This window comes from Octodon degus, unplaced genomic scaffold (assembly GCF_000260255.1).
Source record: "Octodon degus isolate 3935 unplaced genomic scaffold, OctDeg1.0 scaffold00043, whole genome shotgun sequence".
Taxonomy (NCBI): domain Eukaryota; kingdom Metazoa; phylum Chordata; class Mammalia; order Rodentia; family Octodontidae; genus Octodon; species Octodon degus.
This window is the reverse complement of record NW_004524619.1, coordinates 6,304,980-6,323,365: the sequence shown is the minus strand read 5'-3', so window position 1 is coordinate 6,323,365 and position 18,386 is coordinate 6,304,980. Positions and strand designations below refer to the sequence as shown.

Here is an 18,386-nt window from a genome sequence, read left to right as displayed (position 1 = left end):
CCTCCAACTAATTACACAACTCAGGAAAATTCCACAAATTGATACTTAAAATCTTCCAGAGCCAGGCTGAACCCACATTTTTTGTCTATCTACAGAGTATCCTCAGCCCCATGCAGGTGACTCTTGCTGCTCTCCAGGTGTGACGTGCCTTGTCATTTCTTCCTATCTGCGCTTAGGCCACTGCTCTCTGCCGGCCTCCCATCTCTCTGCCTCCACGGAGGGCACCTCAGTCACACGGACTGGAGGAAAGCGCACTGTCGGCTGCAGCATTCTGGGGTGACAGACTATTTTCCCTTGCCTTCTACTGCTGCAAGGGAAGAATCTGTATTTCCCACATCACCTGGCCCATATCCAACAGACGCTGCTGAACGAGGACTCAGCAGCGAGCAGAAGACCGGACAAGGTACAGCCCTGCAATTAGAGGAAAGGGACTAAATCCTAGATGGACAGATGTTGCCTTCACCAATGGGCTTTGGGACTAAGCTCCAGGGCAACTCCCATATTCTTTTTTTTTTTTTTTTTTTTCAGAACCAGAGATTGAACTCAGGCCCTTGTGCTTGCCAGGGAAGCACTTATTCTACTGAGCCTTCTCCCTGGCCCCAACTCCCACATTCTTAATCAGGTTTTCAATTTAAGCTCCCCACCAAGATTTTTAACACAGTCAGCAACTGTAACTAGAGTCACCTATGCAATACCAAACAATTTTAGACTCAAAGGAATCTGAACATGCATTTCATGCAAACTGTGTTTTATAAATTAGAAAAGTGCATCAGAGAGATGACAAGGGACTTTCAAAATCAAAAAAAGGTTGAGTTGTATTAGGCTTAGAACTTGGGCTGGGGTTGGTGCTTGTGTTAGGCCTAGGTTGCCCATACACATGGGCCCTTCAACTGCCCCACTGACCTGATCGATTAGCTGTTATATGAGAAATAACAAAGGAAGAAAGAAACAAGCATGCTTACTGCTTCTTCCAGGTGCTGCTGGTCTGGATTGTCATTTGGTGTGTGCCTCAGGATTTCTCGGAGAAGTAGAGGGTATTTCACCAGCCGGCTTCTGGGGATATCAAGAAAGTTCCAGAGATCTAGTTTGCGGCTAAAGGGGGATTCCAAGCAGCGCTGAAGGAAATCTTGAACCCGATGATCTTGCTTTTTGTGGTCCAGGAGGGCTTTGGCAGCCACCTGATTACTGCAGTAACTGTCATAAGAGCTGAGACAAGGTAGCTGAGAGGGAAACAGAAAAGGAAGGTTGAGTGCCGGCATCACTGAGCTCCACAGCTCCACGCTAGTGTCAACGCGCCATGAGGAATGAATGGGCCCCAAAGTGCTCCCCAGGCCTGTCCAACATGCCTTTGTGCTCAAGGCTAGAAGGAGCTCGTGCAATCTTTGAGCTTGCAGGCAATGGACAGGTTCCCTGGGCTCTGGCTTGCTTTCACAAAGTAATTTTCATATTTTCATGTTTACTTTCTTGATTATTAAGCCCACTATGACAATGATGATTGCATATTCTGCCAATTTAACCTAGCAACAAATGAACTGGAATTGCCATGTAAATACACAGTTCAGAATTTTTCTAGCCCTTCCAAAAGTACCCAGTATGGCAAAAGCCACCTTAAAACAAAACAACAATTTATTTAAAAGTTACTCATAAGAACTCATGTAGAAGACTTCAGCAGCACTTACAAAAAGCAAGTCCTCAGGCTCCTAAACCCCATCCTTTGTGCAAGCACCGCTACCTTAGTTTATGATTACTTGAGTCTAAGGAGATCAGTTTATAAGGAAGCTAGACCAAAAATAGGATTCATAAAAGAATCAGATGCAGAAAACATCTAAAAAAATCTTTTAAATTAGTTCTCACAGGTCAGGAGAGATTTGTAGCTATACTGTAGGGTTCAAATCACAGTACCATGCATAGAACAATTTAAAGACTTCAGAACATTTTAGCTCCACTGTTTTCATTCCAGGAAAAACACTGGTTTCCCTGACTGTCTCACCAGCCACGCGATGCAAACACTGCACCAGAGATTCAACAGAAAGAGCTTCCTGTCCTCCTCCATTCTTCTTCCTCCCTCCTCATGGCACCTGACTCCGAAGCACTCTAATGCAGAGAGTTATCAGAGACAACAAAATATCTGTTCTACTGTGAAACAGTGACGTGAAGGCAATTCTCATTTCTACAACCTTAGTGCTTTGCTCTGTGCCTATTATATAGTGGACATGTTTTTATTCAAGGTGGACAATGAATGCTTAATGAGCTGTAAGATTAGGTAATACTGCTTAAAAATAAAGTATGAGGAGGGCTGTGCTGGGGAGATAGCTCAGTGGAATAAGTGCTTGCCTGGCAAGCACAAGGGCCTGAGTTCAATCCCCAGTTCCACTAAATAAATACATAAATAAATAAATAAATAAATAAATATGGGGGCGGGGAGCTAGAGGGGTGGGAGGGATAAAATAAAGTATGGGATCCGTGGGCCTGCCTGCAGGCCCTGTCCCGGGGCTTGTTGAGACAGAAATTGAGACTAGGTGTGGTGGCACATGCCTGTAATCTCAGCTCTTGGGAGGCTATAAACAGGTGGATCATTATGAGTCTGATCTAGTAGTGAGGCCATGAACACCCTGTAGACCCTTCCCTAAAATACAAAAAAAAAAAAAAAAAAAAAAAAGGTATGGCAGCTGGGTGTAGCTGCACACGCCTATAATTCCAGCACTCAGAGGCTGAGGCAGAAGGACTGCTGTGTGGCTACACAGTGAGCCTAAGGCCAGTATGGATGACATAGCAAGACCCTGTCTCAAGAAAACAAAACTAAAACAAAAAATGGCAACATGTACAAGTTTCAATATTCTGCTGTTTCTTTTATATCTCTTATTGAACTTATTTTTTCACCAAAAAAAGCTAAAAAGAAAATTACTAGGGAAATAGTTCTAAAAGGTTTACTTCCGAGCTTAAAATCCCTTGGAAATGTCTGCCTTCCTCCCCAGGTTAAAAAAAAAAAAACCTTCAATATTTGTTAAAGAGCAGCAGAAACTCTTCATTCAACCTTATATTTGAAAATAATGATAATCAGTACACTCACACACCCACACACACACACCCCAGATGCAGCGCTTGTAATTTAGATTTTTAGAGTTAATTAAAAAGCACCCCAGGACTTCTTAATTGTATTTCCATTTCCTCGCCTTTAAAAGACCTGGAAATGACCGATGTTTTCATTATGGAGAAACAAATCAGTAGTAACCATCAGATGTAAACCGGTGAGGAGCCCCAGCTGCGCCGCAGCTCACTGTCCAATGGGCCATGACTCTCTCTGCTACCCGCCCCCCACTATAGTAACCAAGGCCCGCTCCAGTCCTGTGTTCACACCTGATAGGGTGCTCATTTCCTGGGCATGACCTGAAGGGGTATCTGGTTTAGTCACTGGCCAGGAAAAGCCATAAATGCTATTTAATGAGATAGGGGATAAAGAATGCACAGCCCTTACTCCCCAGATATAAACACACTTATTTCAAAGGTAAGAGGTGAAAAGTCAATGGTGAAGAGAACAGATTCTAGAACTAGGGAGAATTCAGGCTCAAGGCCAACCTCTGAACAGCTGCTTTTAATGACTCTTTTAATCTTTTTTTTAATTAATTAATTTATTTATTTATTTTGTGTGTGTGTGTGTGGCCAGTTCAGCCCACCAGGTGGCGGGGCTGGCTGGCATGTGGTGCTGGGGACTGAACCGCGGTCCCTGTGCTTTTGTTTAGCTTAGCTTGTTCTAAGTAGGTGCTTTAGACCACTGAGCCATCTCACCAGCCCCAGACTCTTTTAAGCTTAATTTTTCCACTTCTAAAATGCATATACTAATGCTTTCCTCTCCCTTAATGAGAAAAACATAGAAAATGTGCAGTACAGAGCTGGGCCCCTAGTTAATAATCCGAAATTAGTAGCTATTACTGCTTGTCCCTAGACTATTTGACTAAAGAAACTATGGTTTTATCTCTGTCTGTCTGTATTTTTGAGACATTGTCTCACTGTGTAGCCCAGGCTGGCTTCGAACTCCCAGTGATGCTCCTGCCTCAGCCTCCTGAGTACTAGGATTTGTACCACCACAACCAACTTGAAACCATGGTTTAGAGAAGCAGAGCTACTTGCTTTGCTAGGGTCTGAAAGCTGTTCTTGCTTATCCCTCCCCTTAAAGCTCAGAACTACTTGACTGACTCTCTGACTCTCTGACTCTCTGACTCTCTCTCTCTCTCTCTCTCTCTCTCTCTCTCTCTCTCTCGTACTAGGGATTAAACTCAGGACCTTGCACTTGCCAGGAAGGCCCTTAAGCCAGTGAGCTCTTTCCCCAGCCCCACACCTTTTTTAAACAGAGTTTATAAGGGAAACTTATTTTTTAATTAAATTGTATGTCTTTAACATTGTGAAAAAAGACAGAACTAATTTTTTTTTTTGGGGGGGGGGAGCTCCTATGTGCCCCACCTCTCTCTCAGGAATTAAAATTGAATTGGAATCCAAGTCAGTGTAAGAACTTGTTGCCCCAGAGAAAGAGAGAAAGACCGAGAGACAGGCAGGCAGGCAGGCAGGCAGACAGTCGAGAGAGAGAGAGAGAGAGAGAGAGAGAGAGAGAGAGAGAGAGAGAGAGAGAGAGAGAGAGAGAGAGAGAGAGAGAGGATATATATTAATTTATTACTGACATAAGCCATTGAGAAGTTGTTCCTTCATGACAGGGAAGGTTTGCTCACACAGGGTGTCGGGAGGGGACACTGATCCTTAGTTACGAGGGTGGATCCCTGAAAAAGCAACCACTCTGTTTGAGGTCTTCAAAGTCGAAGCAATCGATTCATTCTAAGGTAAAAAGGCCTGGCCAAGGGGGCCCCATTGAGGCGTTTACTTGTTTAAAAGGGTTGTTTTTTTTGTTGTTGTTTTTTTTTTACTTTTTCCTTTGGAGGTGAAATAAATCAATTTTTCATGGGTCGAATGGGCTCTGACTTCTCTCATTCAAAGTCCACTGAGATGTTTACTCTGTTCTGTTAAAAGGAACAGAGCTCAAGCAGATACGCTCCTTGGTTTACAGCTCCCAGGCTCACGGACACATCTGCAGCTCACAGAGGGAACGCGCCTCACCTTGCCAGTGCAGTGCTCGGGGCCTGGCAGATCAGGCCCCCTCCCGTGAGTCTGGGAACAACGGGCCGGCTGCTCAACTGTGAACTGCTCTTCAAGCTGCCAAGTCCCCCGGGGAGGCCTGGAGGGTCCAGATGGCCGTGGACTATCACGGTCAATCTCCTTCTGGGCATGTACAGAAAAAGGCTGCCCAGGCTGTCCCCAGGTCAAACCAATTTCCTGATGAAAGCGACAAGCTTTTACTTCAGAAAAAGTGACTGACAAGAAATTCCTACACGTTTGCTTCTGATATAAACCCACAACTTGCTTATGATGTTTAAGGGGAACTATGTAGTTCTACACGGCTAGCTGGTCAAAAACAGAGGAGGCATCCTGCTAATTCGGGAGCACAGTTTCACCACCACCATCACTCCTGACCAAAACAGCCTACAAACTCCATGTGTTTAAGATAGACTGAGGAAAAGAACAGAAAGTCAGGCTGAGCTTTCTTCTCATTAAAACTTCTCTGACACCAAGTGGCTGGCTCTCTTTGGAAGAAATTTTTTTGTGGGCTAAAGCAAGTACATCTACTACATAATAAAATGAAAGTCAAAAGTATTAGATGAATGATCTCTTGAAATATTAAGGCCCATTTTCTAAATTATTCATCTGAGAACATGACTTTCAGACACCCTGGGGGTATTTCAGCCTCCATGCTAAAACTGACTCCTGGACTAAATCTAGCTAAATCATGAAACCTTCAAAGGTTCTGGATAAGGGCAATGATGGAAAAGTAGAAGAGATCAATGTTAAAACATCCTGCCACCAACCTGAACTGGGAAGTGTTAGGAAGGTTAGAACACAAGCACAATGGGAGGAAGAATTTATACAGCAGTAGTATGATTTGTAACCTTCACAACACTTTCCAAGTGGGGAAATCACCTCTGACACCAGTTGTCATGTCACTTCTGGGCTATTTTCCTAGGACACAGGGTAGATCAGAGAGGTGAGAGACCTAATTCTACCGGGAAGAAATCATGAAAGTATTTGTTTGGGGTGGAATTCTCCAGAACTCACAAAAAGAATGCGAATGGACAGCAGAGGGGTGGCAGGAACGTGGCAAAACAGAGACCATGTGCCTTGTCTAAAATAAATTAAGCCAAGAACAGCATCCACCCAACAGACAACACATTCAGTTTAAGGACCATAAATGTATGTACCTAATGTAAGGTCACAGCTTTTTTCCTTAGTTGGGGAAAAAATGGATTATTCTGGGCTAAAGGCCATTATATTCCCAGCTCTCCTATGAAGTAACTTAGGGTCATATATATGCTAAATGTCATCAACATGTACTTATGTTCTTTACGAAACTACTCTTTGATCTGACAAAACTAAACCAAAAAAATGGGATACAAATGTATGACCATTTTTGTATCTGTATACTCAAAATAGGATATACAGCTATTTTCTCTTAATTCAATGAATAGAAAGATTTGTGGACAGGATATCATCTGCATCTTGAACAATGAATAATCAGTTTTGAAACTGTCTCATTGCTACTTGTTTCTCAATAAAATTACTATTATTTTATTTATTTATTTTATTTGTTTATTTTGTGGAACCAGGGATTGAACTCAGACCCTGGCGCTTAATCTACTAAGCCATCTTCCCGGCCTTCTCAATAAAATTATTTTTTTTAAAAAAAGAAACTACTCTTTGAGCATGAGGTTTTTAATAGACTGAAATGCTTTAAAATGATGAACAAGAATATATCAATCACTGTTTATTAGACTAGAAATAGTAATAATTATGAGAATTGGCTTCAATCCAGTTTTGTTTTTGGTGGAACCAGGGATTGAACTCAGGTCCTTGTGCTTGCCAGGCAAGTGCTTATTCTAATGAGCCATCTCCCCTGCCCCTTCAATCCAGTATTATCTAATTTCATTTGATGTTCAATCAGTATTAATTTCATGTGTACTTTTACTTATTTTATTATAAAAATGCCACTTTTTTTTTTTTTTTTTTTTTTTTTTTTTTGCAGAACCGGGGATTGAACTCAGGTCCTTGTATTTGCCAGGCAAATGCTTATTCTACTGAGCCATCACCCTGGACCCAGGTTTATTTTTTACTTATTTATTTATTTTTTGGCACCATGTTATCTTTGAATGTACTAAATTGGTATTAAGAAAAATTTGTTTTAGTGCTATGAAGACATATAGCCAATTTTTTTTTCTCTAATGGAAAACCAATAAGGAATATGTAAATACACAGAACTCCTTCTATGAACTGAAATTTACCATCAACAAAAAAACAGAGAACTTTTCTTACCCAGCCCACAAGGATGGGACCAACATGTTCTGTTGAGCCGTCTGGCTTCCGAACATCTCGAAGCTGACTGAGGAGCTCTGGCAAGAAACAAACAGAATGCTTATCTTATTAGGCATTCAAATGAGCAGACTAGAGGTGGGTTGGTGTGAGTCACATTATTCTATAATTACTGATTGATGATAAGACAGCTTAGGGTTAAAAGTCACAACTCAGCCTGAGAACAAAATTATACCTTCATGTAGAGGAATCAGAGAGTCCAGTGTTCCAAAAATTTGATTCAGCTCTTGTTCGGTCATGATGGAGAGTTTGAGCATGGGGTCGTGATAGGCCTGCACAGGGTGGACACGGACATTTAAGGTCAGAGGAGGTAGGCTGGTATGGGCACACAGCTCCTGGGAGCACTGTATAACTAAAGTCAAAAGACAAAACTGGTTCTCTCACAGCTCCCATAACAGCGCAGTGACAGCACCCAGGTGTGGCGGGGGTAGAGAATCCAGCACTGGTCTGAGCCTTTTGCGGCTGTCAATAAACCAAAGCAGATTTTTCCAAAGCATTCTTATTTTAGCATAGGTTTAGAGCAGATCTGACAAGTTACAGTGTTTTAAAATTCAAAGAGATCTTTCAGTTTGAAAAACTCTTCCTGTATTCAAAATTAGCTACCAAGAGGTTTTTTTTTTCCAATTAGTACATATGCAAAATAGGGAAAAGAAAAAGTGATTAGCATCTTTTATTTTTGATTTAAGACAAAGAGAACAAAACCTCTGCCCATCCTATTTTTTTCTATTGAAGATATTAAATAAGAATACCATTATGCCAGGGGTCTGTGATGAAATATAAAGACATAGATGATGTAATTCCTGCTTTTAAGGAGTTTTTAAAAAGCAAATTGGGAATTTTTTTTTTTAAATGCAGAGAAAATGAAATACATGTTTAAAATTCACAGCATGCAAGCCGGGTGTGCTGGCTCACGCCTATGATCCCAGTACTCGGGAGGCTGAAGCAGCAGGAGTATCACCATGAGTTACAGGCCAGTGTGGGCTATAAAAGTGAGTTCAAGGCCAGTCTATAGGGGGCTGGGGAGATGGCTCAGTAGAATAAGCGCTTCCCTGGTAAGTGCAAGGGCCTGAGTTCAATCCCCTGTTCTGCCCCCCTACCCCGCCAAAAAAAAAGAAAGAAAAAGGCCAGTCTACATAGTGAGACTGTCTCAAAAATTTAAAAAAAAAATTATTGAAAGATTAACAGCATGCTGAACATTTAAAAAACTTAAAAATATTACAGTAAAATATACACTGCCATTAATTCCTCTTAAAACTCTCCTCTCTTCCCCATTTAAAATATACTTATCCCACTGTTCTTTGCACTTTCTAAATTGGTTCTGAAAGTTCTTTTTTGTGTATTTGTGTTTTTGTGGCTGCTTCAATGTCCTGAATGCATCCAAAACATTTACCTTTAAGGGTCATTCTGAATTTGGGGAAGAACCAGAAGTGACGTGCCACATCCGGTGGGTAAAGGGCGAGAAGGTCACACTGTGAGGTTTGTATGCGTCTACCTTTCAGTTAGTTGGCACCTGGCAGCAGCATTCACCATGTTTTTTAGAATCCCATCTCATGAAGACATTTTGAAAGAGTGCTTCCAGAGCTGCTTCAGAAAGTTACAAGAACGATGGGATAAGTTTCTTCACAGCTCAGGCTAAAGTTCTGAGGGGCATTAATGACAATGTGTCTTTTTTTTTTTTATTTGTTTATTTATGTAGTGTGTGTGTGTGTGTGTGTGTGGCCAGCTCAGCCCACCAGGGGGCGGGGCTGCCTGGCATGTGGTGCTGGGGGATTGAACCGCGGTCCCTGTGCTTTGCTTAGCTTAGCTTGTTCTAAGTAGGTGCTTTAGACCACTGAGCCATCTCACCAGCCCGACAATGTGTCTTTTACTGGAATTAAAAATACTGTTTTGTTGAAACATTTTCTATTTTGACCAACCTTTATATGTCCTACATGATGTCTCCCAAAATTAAATGCCTCACAGATCTCCTCCTGCAACCCTAAACATTCAGTTTCTTGGTTTTGTCCCATAAAGTCTGATGGCCATTTCAGGGATGCCAGAGCTGTCACTTCATATTAGCATGAAGTCAGGCTAAAGACCCTTCAAAAGGGAGAAGCGTCCTTTCAACCCATAACTGTCTGAGAAGGCAGTGAATACCAGAAGCTTCGAACGCATGCAGGTCCCCGTAATGGAGAAGGTTCTGGAGGAAGCTGTGTTGCCAAGAGTCCACAGGCTGCAAGGCACGAGTCTCCCCCTCTCCTCCCATACAATGTTGGCTGAAACACAAGCCTCCAGCTGAGGGAACAGCTCAGAGGTAGAGCACAGGCCTGGCGCACCTCGGTTTCCAGGTTCCATCCCCAGCACAGAACCACCAAAAAAACCAGTTTCCATATAAAAGAACCTGCCTCACGATAGTACGCAACTACTTGAACTTCACCACTCTATCCATCTTTGAGATGCAAGAGGCTTTATTTCTAAGACATTGCTCCAGTGTCAGATATCGGTTTACCCTAGTGGACAAACAGGCCCTGCGGCTGAGATTTCTAGGACAATAAAATACACATAAAACCAGGCCTCCGTAGAGACGTTCTGATGAAAAACGTGTATCCTTTGAGACACAGCACGTTCATGCAGACCCAGTGCCCGACGGGCACCAGGTGCGGAGAGCTGCTCTGCCTTGTTTGGAACCGTTCCCTGCACTGGTGGCCTGTGGTGGAGGTTCTTCTAAATTCTGATTCTTAGTCACAAAGACAGTGTTAGACTGTGTCATCTTAAAACTGTGAGATTACTCAGAGGAAAGAAAACACGAGGCGACCGGAACCACTGCTGGATTTTAGTTTACCTTTTTTGCTAACTTCAAGTCTTCTATCAGGTCTTCTTCTCCTTGAGAAAGCTCAAAGATTGCCTGCAAGAAAAGGTGTATTTATGGAACTCTCCCTTGAGTGCTGATCCTAGCAATAAAAGTTCTAAATCAATCTTCTGAGTTTGGGCGTGGTGGCGCACACCTATAATCCCAGCACTGGGGAGGCTGAGAAAAGGAGGATCACTACCAGCCCCAGCTGCCTAGTAAAACCCTGTACTAAATACATTAAAAAATAATAATTAAGGGGCTAGTGAGATGGCTCAGTGGTCTAAAGCACCCACTTAGAACAAGCTTAGCAAAGCACAGGGACCACGGTTCAATCCCCCAGCACCACCTGCCAGCCAGCCCCGCCCACCACCTGGTGGGCTGAGCTCACCACACACACACACACACACACACACACACACACACACACGTAAATAAATAAATAAATTTTTTTTAAAAAATAATTAATTTTTAAAAATCTTCTCTTTTTCTTTCTTGCTCTGTTTCTTAGACAGTCTCTCTCTGTAATTCAGGATAGCCTTGAGTTCTGTAGCCCAGGCTGACCTCTAACTTGTGGTGATCCTCCTGTCTCAACCTCCCGAGTGCTGAGATTACAAGCATGGGTTACCACACCCGGCTCCAAATCTTTAAGTACTTAAACAGTGTTCTCAAGAAGTTAAATTAACCTGAAGCAAATCCATCTACTAGCTAAAACGTGTAAAGGAAAGCTATTGTCAGCTTTCAGCATTGTAGGCTTTTCTAGCTGGCGGGAGAAAGGGCTCCCGTGCATTTCTAATTCAACAGGGCATTTTTCGTGTTCTAGATCATTGAGGAAGCTGAACAAGGGGGAACTATTTTAGGTGACAGAATTACAGTTTGGAGCACGGGTTCACATCTTCATCAGGAGTGGCAATCCTCAGCAATGATTCAGGGTCAGTTTTCATCACAGACCCGGTAACATTATTAGCAGGACCATCACCGTTTGCCTCCCTTTGACTCAACAGAAGTTGAATCTCAGTAGAGAGCTTTATTCCTCTCATCCACTTGACTTGAGGCTGTGATTTTGGAAAGCAGCCAGCATTTTATCACTCTCAATAAAACCTGGTGAGGTTCATTCATTCCTAAGGCCTTCTCAGCCCCACAGGTGCAATAAGTGAAATCACAGGCACTGGCTGTGCGTAGGAGTGCGTACCTGGGCCAGTCTGATTCAGTCATATTAATAGCCACCATCATTTTAAGGTGTGATGTGCACAGTGCTCTCTCATCTGGGAATCTAAACTGGCAAACATTGTTACTAGAGGACCATAAGCTGGGGATATAGTTGGGGGACCAGGGGACAGTGAGTGCGCTCTGCGGCCAAGTGGATGGAGGTGGGACCCTGGGGTGAGGGTAGGCCCTGCCCCTCCACTGAGGCCCAGAAAGCCCCATGTCATGGCCTTTCTTGCTCTATTTTATCTCTTGATTTCAAAACAAGACCTGGGTTGGTGAGGTAGCTCAGTGGACTAAGCACCTGCTTAGGCAAGCACAGGGACCGGGGTTCAATCCCCAGCACCACATGCCACACCAGCCCTCCCCACCCCCCCATCTCCAGTGCACTAAGCTGGCCACAGAGACCAGGCATGGTGGTGCACGCCTGTAATCCCAGTACTGGGGAGGCTGAGACAGGAGGATCACTACAAGTCTGAGTTTTGTAATGAGACCCTGTACCAAGTACATTAAAAAGAAAAAGTGGGGGAGGGGGCACGGGGAGATGGCTCAGTGGAATAAGCACTTCCCTGGCAAGTGCAAGAGCCTGAGTTCAATCCCCGGTTCAAAAAAAAAAAAAAAAAAAAAATTAAGACCCATTAGACAAGTTACAAAAAGGTACAGAAGGGGTATAGAAGGGTTCTGTGCAAGCAACACTCAGCAGCCCCTAGGTGGCATCTTACATAATCAAAGGATGTTTTCTCAAAACTAGGAAGTGGATTGCCTCAAAACGCTGAACTAGCCTTTATGGGTATCTCCCTCCGATTTCCTTGGCCATCTGTTTTTCTAGAGCTCACCAAATGCGGTCTCCAGGAGGAGAAAACCACAGGCACACTGTAGGCGATACACAATGGGCTTTCGGATGGAACAGGAATAGGGATAGGATAAAACCAGGTTCAAATCCCAACTCTGTAACTCACCAGGCTGGGACCTTGTGCTCACCATACCTCAATGATTTCCTCAGCTACAGAATCTACATCCTCCTCACTTCTTGCCTACTTTCCTCCGTTCTGTTTTTACTGTCAAACTACACGAGTGATTCAGTTTCATTGTTAACGACACTAGGGAAAACACTGAGAAGCATAAAGAAGATTGAATAGCAAACTCAGTCTCTCCTATGTGCTTCACAGCACAGATCCATCTGGGCACCCAATCTGTGGGGCTTTCCTTATACCCCAGGAAAGCAAGTGGCTCTGTGGTGGATATCATCCAGGTGCCCCAATTCAATTCTGACTCTGTCCACTTAGAGGTAGCATCGAACTCTCCAAGTTGAGGGCTTAGTGCCCAAGACTACAGTCTCTTTTAGATACCAGCAAAAAGATCCAGGATGTCGATAGAAACGAGGGTTCCCATGACGACCTCTGTGGGATTCACTGATCCTCCTAACGGCTTCTTTCACAAAGGACAGAATGTTACAGTCTACCAAATGAAGAGACACAGGGACACACAGGAGCGGAATGTGCTTCCATGCCCAACCCAGGTGCACTCTCTGAAAACCTCAGCTGTCCAGAAGCCCTGCGGGCCCTGCCTGCCTTTTTAGCTTTTCATGGAGGCACCACTACATCGGTCAGCAGTTGAACTTTCAGATCTTCCTCACTGTCTAGAAGTGAGGGGGTGTGGCTGAAAACTCATCCTTCCAAAACCTGCCTTGGTCCCCACATCTTGATGCTACCCATGGCTGGCAGCCATCAGTTCACTCACTGGCTTTGTACAAAACATTACTTCAAAGGGATGAGGCATCATATGCCAGGAAATAGGAGCCAAAGCCAAAGATTATTCACACTAGCCATTGTTAAAGACCATGCCATGTGTCTTCACAGAACTTTTTTCAAGCTATGTATTTTCAAAATTTTATTTATTTATTGAACAGATGATACATTTTCATGGTGCAAAATGTATACCACACAAATGGGCACATGGTGAAAGCCTTCTACCCTCTTTCCTTCCTGTCACCCATAGAGGCAACATTGTTGTCATTTCCTTGGGTGTCCTTCTAGAAATACTACATGATTCTACAAGCAAATGCAGGTGCATGCACATTTTATTTATTTATTTATTTATTTATTTATTTATTTATTTAGTGGAACTGGGGATTGAACTCAGGCCATTCAACTTGCCAGGGAAGTGCTTATTCCACTGAGCCATCTCTCCGGCCCCACATTTTATTATTTTTATACACCTAGGAGCATACTGTATGTCCTGTACTGTGCCATTCTCTACCCACTTTAGCCAACCATACTCATCAATTCTTCATGTGTTTCTACAGCTGCACAGTACTTCAGGCATTTAAACCACTTCCTGGTAATAGATGTACAGTCTCTTTCTAACTTAATACTATTTTAAACATTACTATGATGAGAAACCTTTTTTTCCCCCAGAAAAAACTTTTTGAGTTTTATTTCCATTTAAAGCCAACCAACAACTATGCCAATGTGTCTAGAGTTCTGTGATGAGAAATCTTGCACATATGTTTTTTCACTTGTGTATGCGGAAGCTTGGAAGGTAGCCTTCACCAATGTTGCCCCTAGAAAAGAATTTAGTCAAAGAATCTAGAAAACCACTAGGAAGAATGTATGCAATGTGTTAATTATTGAAATTGTCCTACCAATTTGGTTTGAAACTGTCTCACTGCTATTTGTTTCTCAATAAAATTATGGAAAAAAGAAAGAATCTAGAAAAATTAATTATTTTTTAAAAAATGTATTTAGTAGAGGGTCTACAGGGTCTCACTACATAGATCGGACTTGTAGTGATCTTTCCTGTTTTTCAGCCTCCCAAGTGCTGGGATTACAGGTGAGTGCCACCACGCTCAGTCCACCGTCTCAGGGCACCCTGGGGGCAGGGCCAGCATGGCAGGCTGGGGATCGAACCCCGGCCACTCCATCTGCCTACGCAGGGCCTTTAATCTGCTGAGCTATTTGGCCAGCCCTCTTAAATTACTTTTTTGGGGGTCATAGTCAGCTTCTCCATAAAAAAAAGAGACTGCAAGGATGTCATTAGAAGATGCCCCAACAAGGTGCCCACCCTGGCATATTAGCAAATTCTAGAAAGGGTGATACCACTATTGCATTTAGGGTTACTGATACAGGAAACTTGCAAGGAATGAAGAACTGTATTCTACAGAAAGGAAGTGCTCTGTAAAGCCAAACCAAAGTTCTAAAAATGAAATAATTCTAAATATTTTAGAAGCTGCCATCAAAACGCCTGTTTCTGTGAACTTCAGAACTCTAAAATAGATACTTGGTTGCAACATCCTGTACCTTCAGATATTCACATCAGTTTCTTTTTTACAGGGAAGCGGCAGTCACCAGGTTCCTGCCACATGTGCATCTTCCAATTAAGGCACAAAGAAGGGATCTGGAGACCACAGCGCAGAGCCTGCAGGCTCAGGCCTGCTCTACGGCCTTGGGGCAGACATGCAGCCAGCTCCACGATCCCCGGCCTACCTCCTGCCGTTTGATCTCCTTGGCCGTAAGCATCTGATTGACACACACGTCGAAGGTCTCACTCCACAGCTTGCTGTCTCTCCGCTTTGTGCTGGAGGAGGAGGCATTTCTGGACCAGGGTCGGGGGCCGAGGATGTCAGGGCGGCTCTCGCTGCGGAAGCTAATGGACCTCTGAACAACGAGAAAAACAAAGCATCACACAGGGTCAGCAGCAGGCCTGGGCGGGTCCTTCGAGCAGCTTCCAGGCATAAATCCCGTGCTCCAAACAACACCAGGACATGCGTGGTCCTGGCCACTGTTGTGAGTCTGCAGGCTGAAGAAAGCTGGATGGGGCCACCTTCATGCACAAACCAGCATTCGCTGTGTGACCTGGACCCAAGTACAACGCAGCACAAGCACAGAGCAGCCGAGTCACACAGGAAGACAGCCCTATGAGCTCCAAGCTCACCTCGCTGCCAGTGGACTCCTTCCCACCCTGCAGGACATGGGAGAACGATGCGTAGTAGATGGTCATGAAGAAACGCCACCGGGTTGTTTCCCGGGGCTTTTGAAATCTTCGAAACAACCCAAATGCCCATCAACTGAAGAACGCATAAAAAAGATGTGGCATTTTTATACAATAGAGTATTACTCAACTATAAAGAAAAATAGACTTGAGACTTTTATAGGTAAATGGATCAACTACAGACCATATTCAGAAGTGAAATACATCAGACATGCATGTTTAAACATATTATCTCCCTAGTGTATGAATTTGAAAGAGTAAATAAAATATGAAAGGTACAATAGCTATTGTGAAAGGGAAAGAAATTGCTTAAAAGGAAAGAACCTCTGGGATGAGGGAAAGGGGTTAAAAAGAAGAAAAAATATAACTGCACTACTAATTTCTATCGATTTATTGAAAGGAATAAAGCTTAATATTGGGGCTAGGGAAATAGCTCAGTAGAATAAGCGCTTGCCTGGCAAGCACAAAGACCCAAGTTCAATCCCTGGTTCTGCAAAAAAAAAAAAAAAAAAAAAAGCTTAACATTTTGTAACCAATTTTGCATGCTTTATCTCATAATTTGAACAATTGCTTTGACAATGACAACCAATATCACAACCATTGTTTAATTCATATCTTGTTTTTTGAAATTCTGTATCATTTCCAATGTTTTTAAATTATTTTTGCTCTCTTTAAAATAAAAATAAAATAAAAACTAAGTAAAGGAAACCACAACGTTGGGCCAGCCTGTCCATGCTCCTGGAATAGGGCCCCCACTACTCTTGAGAACCTCATTTTAAGCGCTTTGCGTGGATTCCCTCAGACCTGACCAGTTGAGAGCATGTCACCTGCTCTGGGGCTGAGCGCTGTGTCCCTGAAATTCACTACATGGTTTATAGGAGAGAAGGCAGAAGCGTCTTCATTCTTCTGGGGTTCGAGCTGAGGAGCTCACCCAAGCAGGAGCTTCTTGGAGCAACTGTCCTAGTCCCACAGAAGCATCTGTTTGTCACAGGAAAGAAGCAAAGGCTGCACAGAAGGAAGGACAGGCAGACTGATCGATGGAGGGATGAAGGGGAAAAACTCAGTCTACACTGTGTAAGGCCCTGGATGCCACTGTGCTTGAAGCCAGGAAAAGCCACCCCTGGGAACAGTGGAGTTACACTGGCTAATACAAGTGCCAGGTACACAGGCTAGGACCTGTCTATGCTGAACTTCCCCAGGCTGCTGTCAGCTCAAGAAGTCTCAGCTAGCACACACACTAAATACTACCTCGGCAGGAAATGATGTTTGCGTGTTGGATGTAGGTATTTCAGTTATTTCCCCAAGTGGCCCCAGTTGACTCTGGCTGGCCTAAATGCCCAAAGGCTAACCTGTGGCTGAAACAGGCCACCACAGTGCTTTCTCATGACGGACAGAAATCACCAGCCAGGAAGGGAAGCAAACGCATCATCTTTAGTCTTCACAAGATTTCAACACTGGAAACTTCGCCAAAGCAATGAGGCATCACTGTACCCCCAAACCACATTCTTATTTAGCAACTGTCCCCTGCCACTGCTTCCTGTGGCCTTTGGTGTGAAGTTGCAACTCCTCAGCCTGGCGCAGAGCCCTGTGCAGCGTGACCACAGGTTATATATTTAAGACCGCAGCCTGCCCCTCACCCACTAACCCCTATTCTTTAGCTCTCCTAGGCTACCTGCCATCCCGAACTGTGCCATGATTCGCCTCTGTACCTCTTCCAAGAAATCTCTCTCTCCTTCCTTTCTTTCCCTTCCCTCCCCCCTACCCCCCCCATACAGGGTCTCACTATGCAATCCCAATTCACAGTGTTCCACCCGTCTCAGTGCTGGGATTACAAGCATATGCCACCACACCTGGTTTCAGTGGCTAGCATGGCATGCGGTTCAAGGGATGGAACTCGGGTTCTTGCGCTTGCTAGGCAGGCGTTTAGGCATTTAGATGGCTGAGCAATCTCCCCAACCCCAAATCTTCTCTTTTTAAAAGGCGTTTCTTGCATTTTACAGCTGCCTCACTCCTAACTATCCCCAGAATGGAATCCAAATGCTACTTCCCCCAGGAAACCTTCACTGATGTCAACCCTTTCTCCCCCTCCAGAACAATCTGATAGACCTCTGATAAAGCAGGGACCACATTTTGCCATACTTATTGGTCACATGTTCTAAGTTATAAACTTCTCAGGACATGACATGATTTTGTATGGGATACATGAGCTAGCATCACTAAGAAATTCTAAGACAGCTTCCAATTATCTCGTAGTTAACAATAAAACTGAGGAAACTGGAGGGATTTTTGTTTTGAGAGGGGCTACTTGGTATATTGCCTAGCTTGGCCCTAAATGCCTGCATTCAAGTGATCCTCGTGTCTTATTCTTCCAAGTAGCTGGGACCACAGGTGCACACCATTCTACCCAGCTAGGACAATATATGGACACTGTTCAAGAAATTGTAATTACCTGCTTGATATAATACTATCTAGCCATTCAGACAATTTTGAGATGATTTAATGCTAAAAATCTATTCTGTGCAAATTAAACTAAAACCAGGATTAAAATCTGTATGTAAGTACTATGTAGCTATGCAAAAACCTGGGAGCTCGGTGTGGTGGTGCACATCTATAATCCCAGCACTCAAAGAGGCTCAGATAGAAGGATCACTGTGAGCTGAAGGCCAGCCTGGGTTCCATAGTGAGTTCAAGACCACCCTGGGCTACAAAGCAAGACCCTGTCTTACCAAGAAGCAAAAACAAACAAACAAACAAACAAAAAAATAGTGAGCAGAAGATGCAAATGCCATAAAATTCTCTTTCTTTATATGTGACATTATAGGTAACTTCTACCCATATATAAATATATATGGATAATCTCTCTCTCTTTCTCTCTCTCTCTCTCTCTCTCTCTCTCTCT

The 18,386-nt window shown here is 43.5% G+C and overlaps 1 protein-coding gene across 3 annotated transcripts in view; it reads right to left on the bottom strand.

Annotated features, from left to right (window-relative positions):
- The window catches only part of Arhgef3 (Rho guanine nucleotide exchange factor 3), a 300,793-nt gene that overhangs the window by 14,123 nt on the left and 268,284 nt on the right, over positions 1-18,386 (bottom strand). For all 3 annotated transcript variants that reach the window (XM_012514832.2, XM_004631622.2, XM_004631623.2), the window contains 5 exons: positions 14,983-15,153; positions 10,286-10,348; positions 7,640-7,736; positions 7,408-7,484; positions 963-1,220 (listed from right to left, as the gene is read on the bottom strand). In XM_012514832.2, coding sequence (XP_012370286.1) covers positions 963-1,220; positions 7,408-7,484; positions 7,640-7,736; positions 10,286-10,348; positions 14,983-15,153 — 666 coding nt within the window. The remainder of the gene's footprint in view (positions 1-962; positions 1,221-7,407; positions 7,485-7,639; positions 7,737-10,285; positions 10,349-14,982; positions 15,154-18,386) is intronic.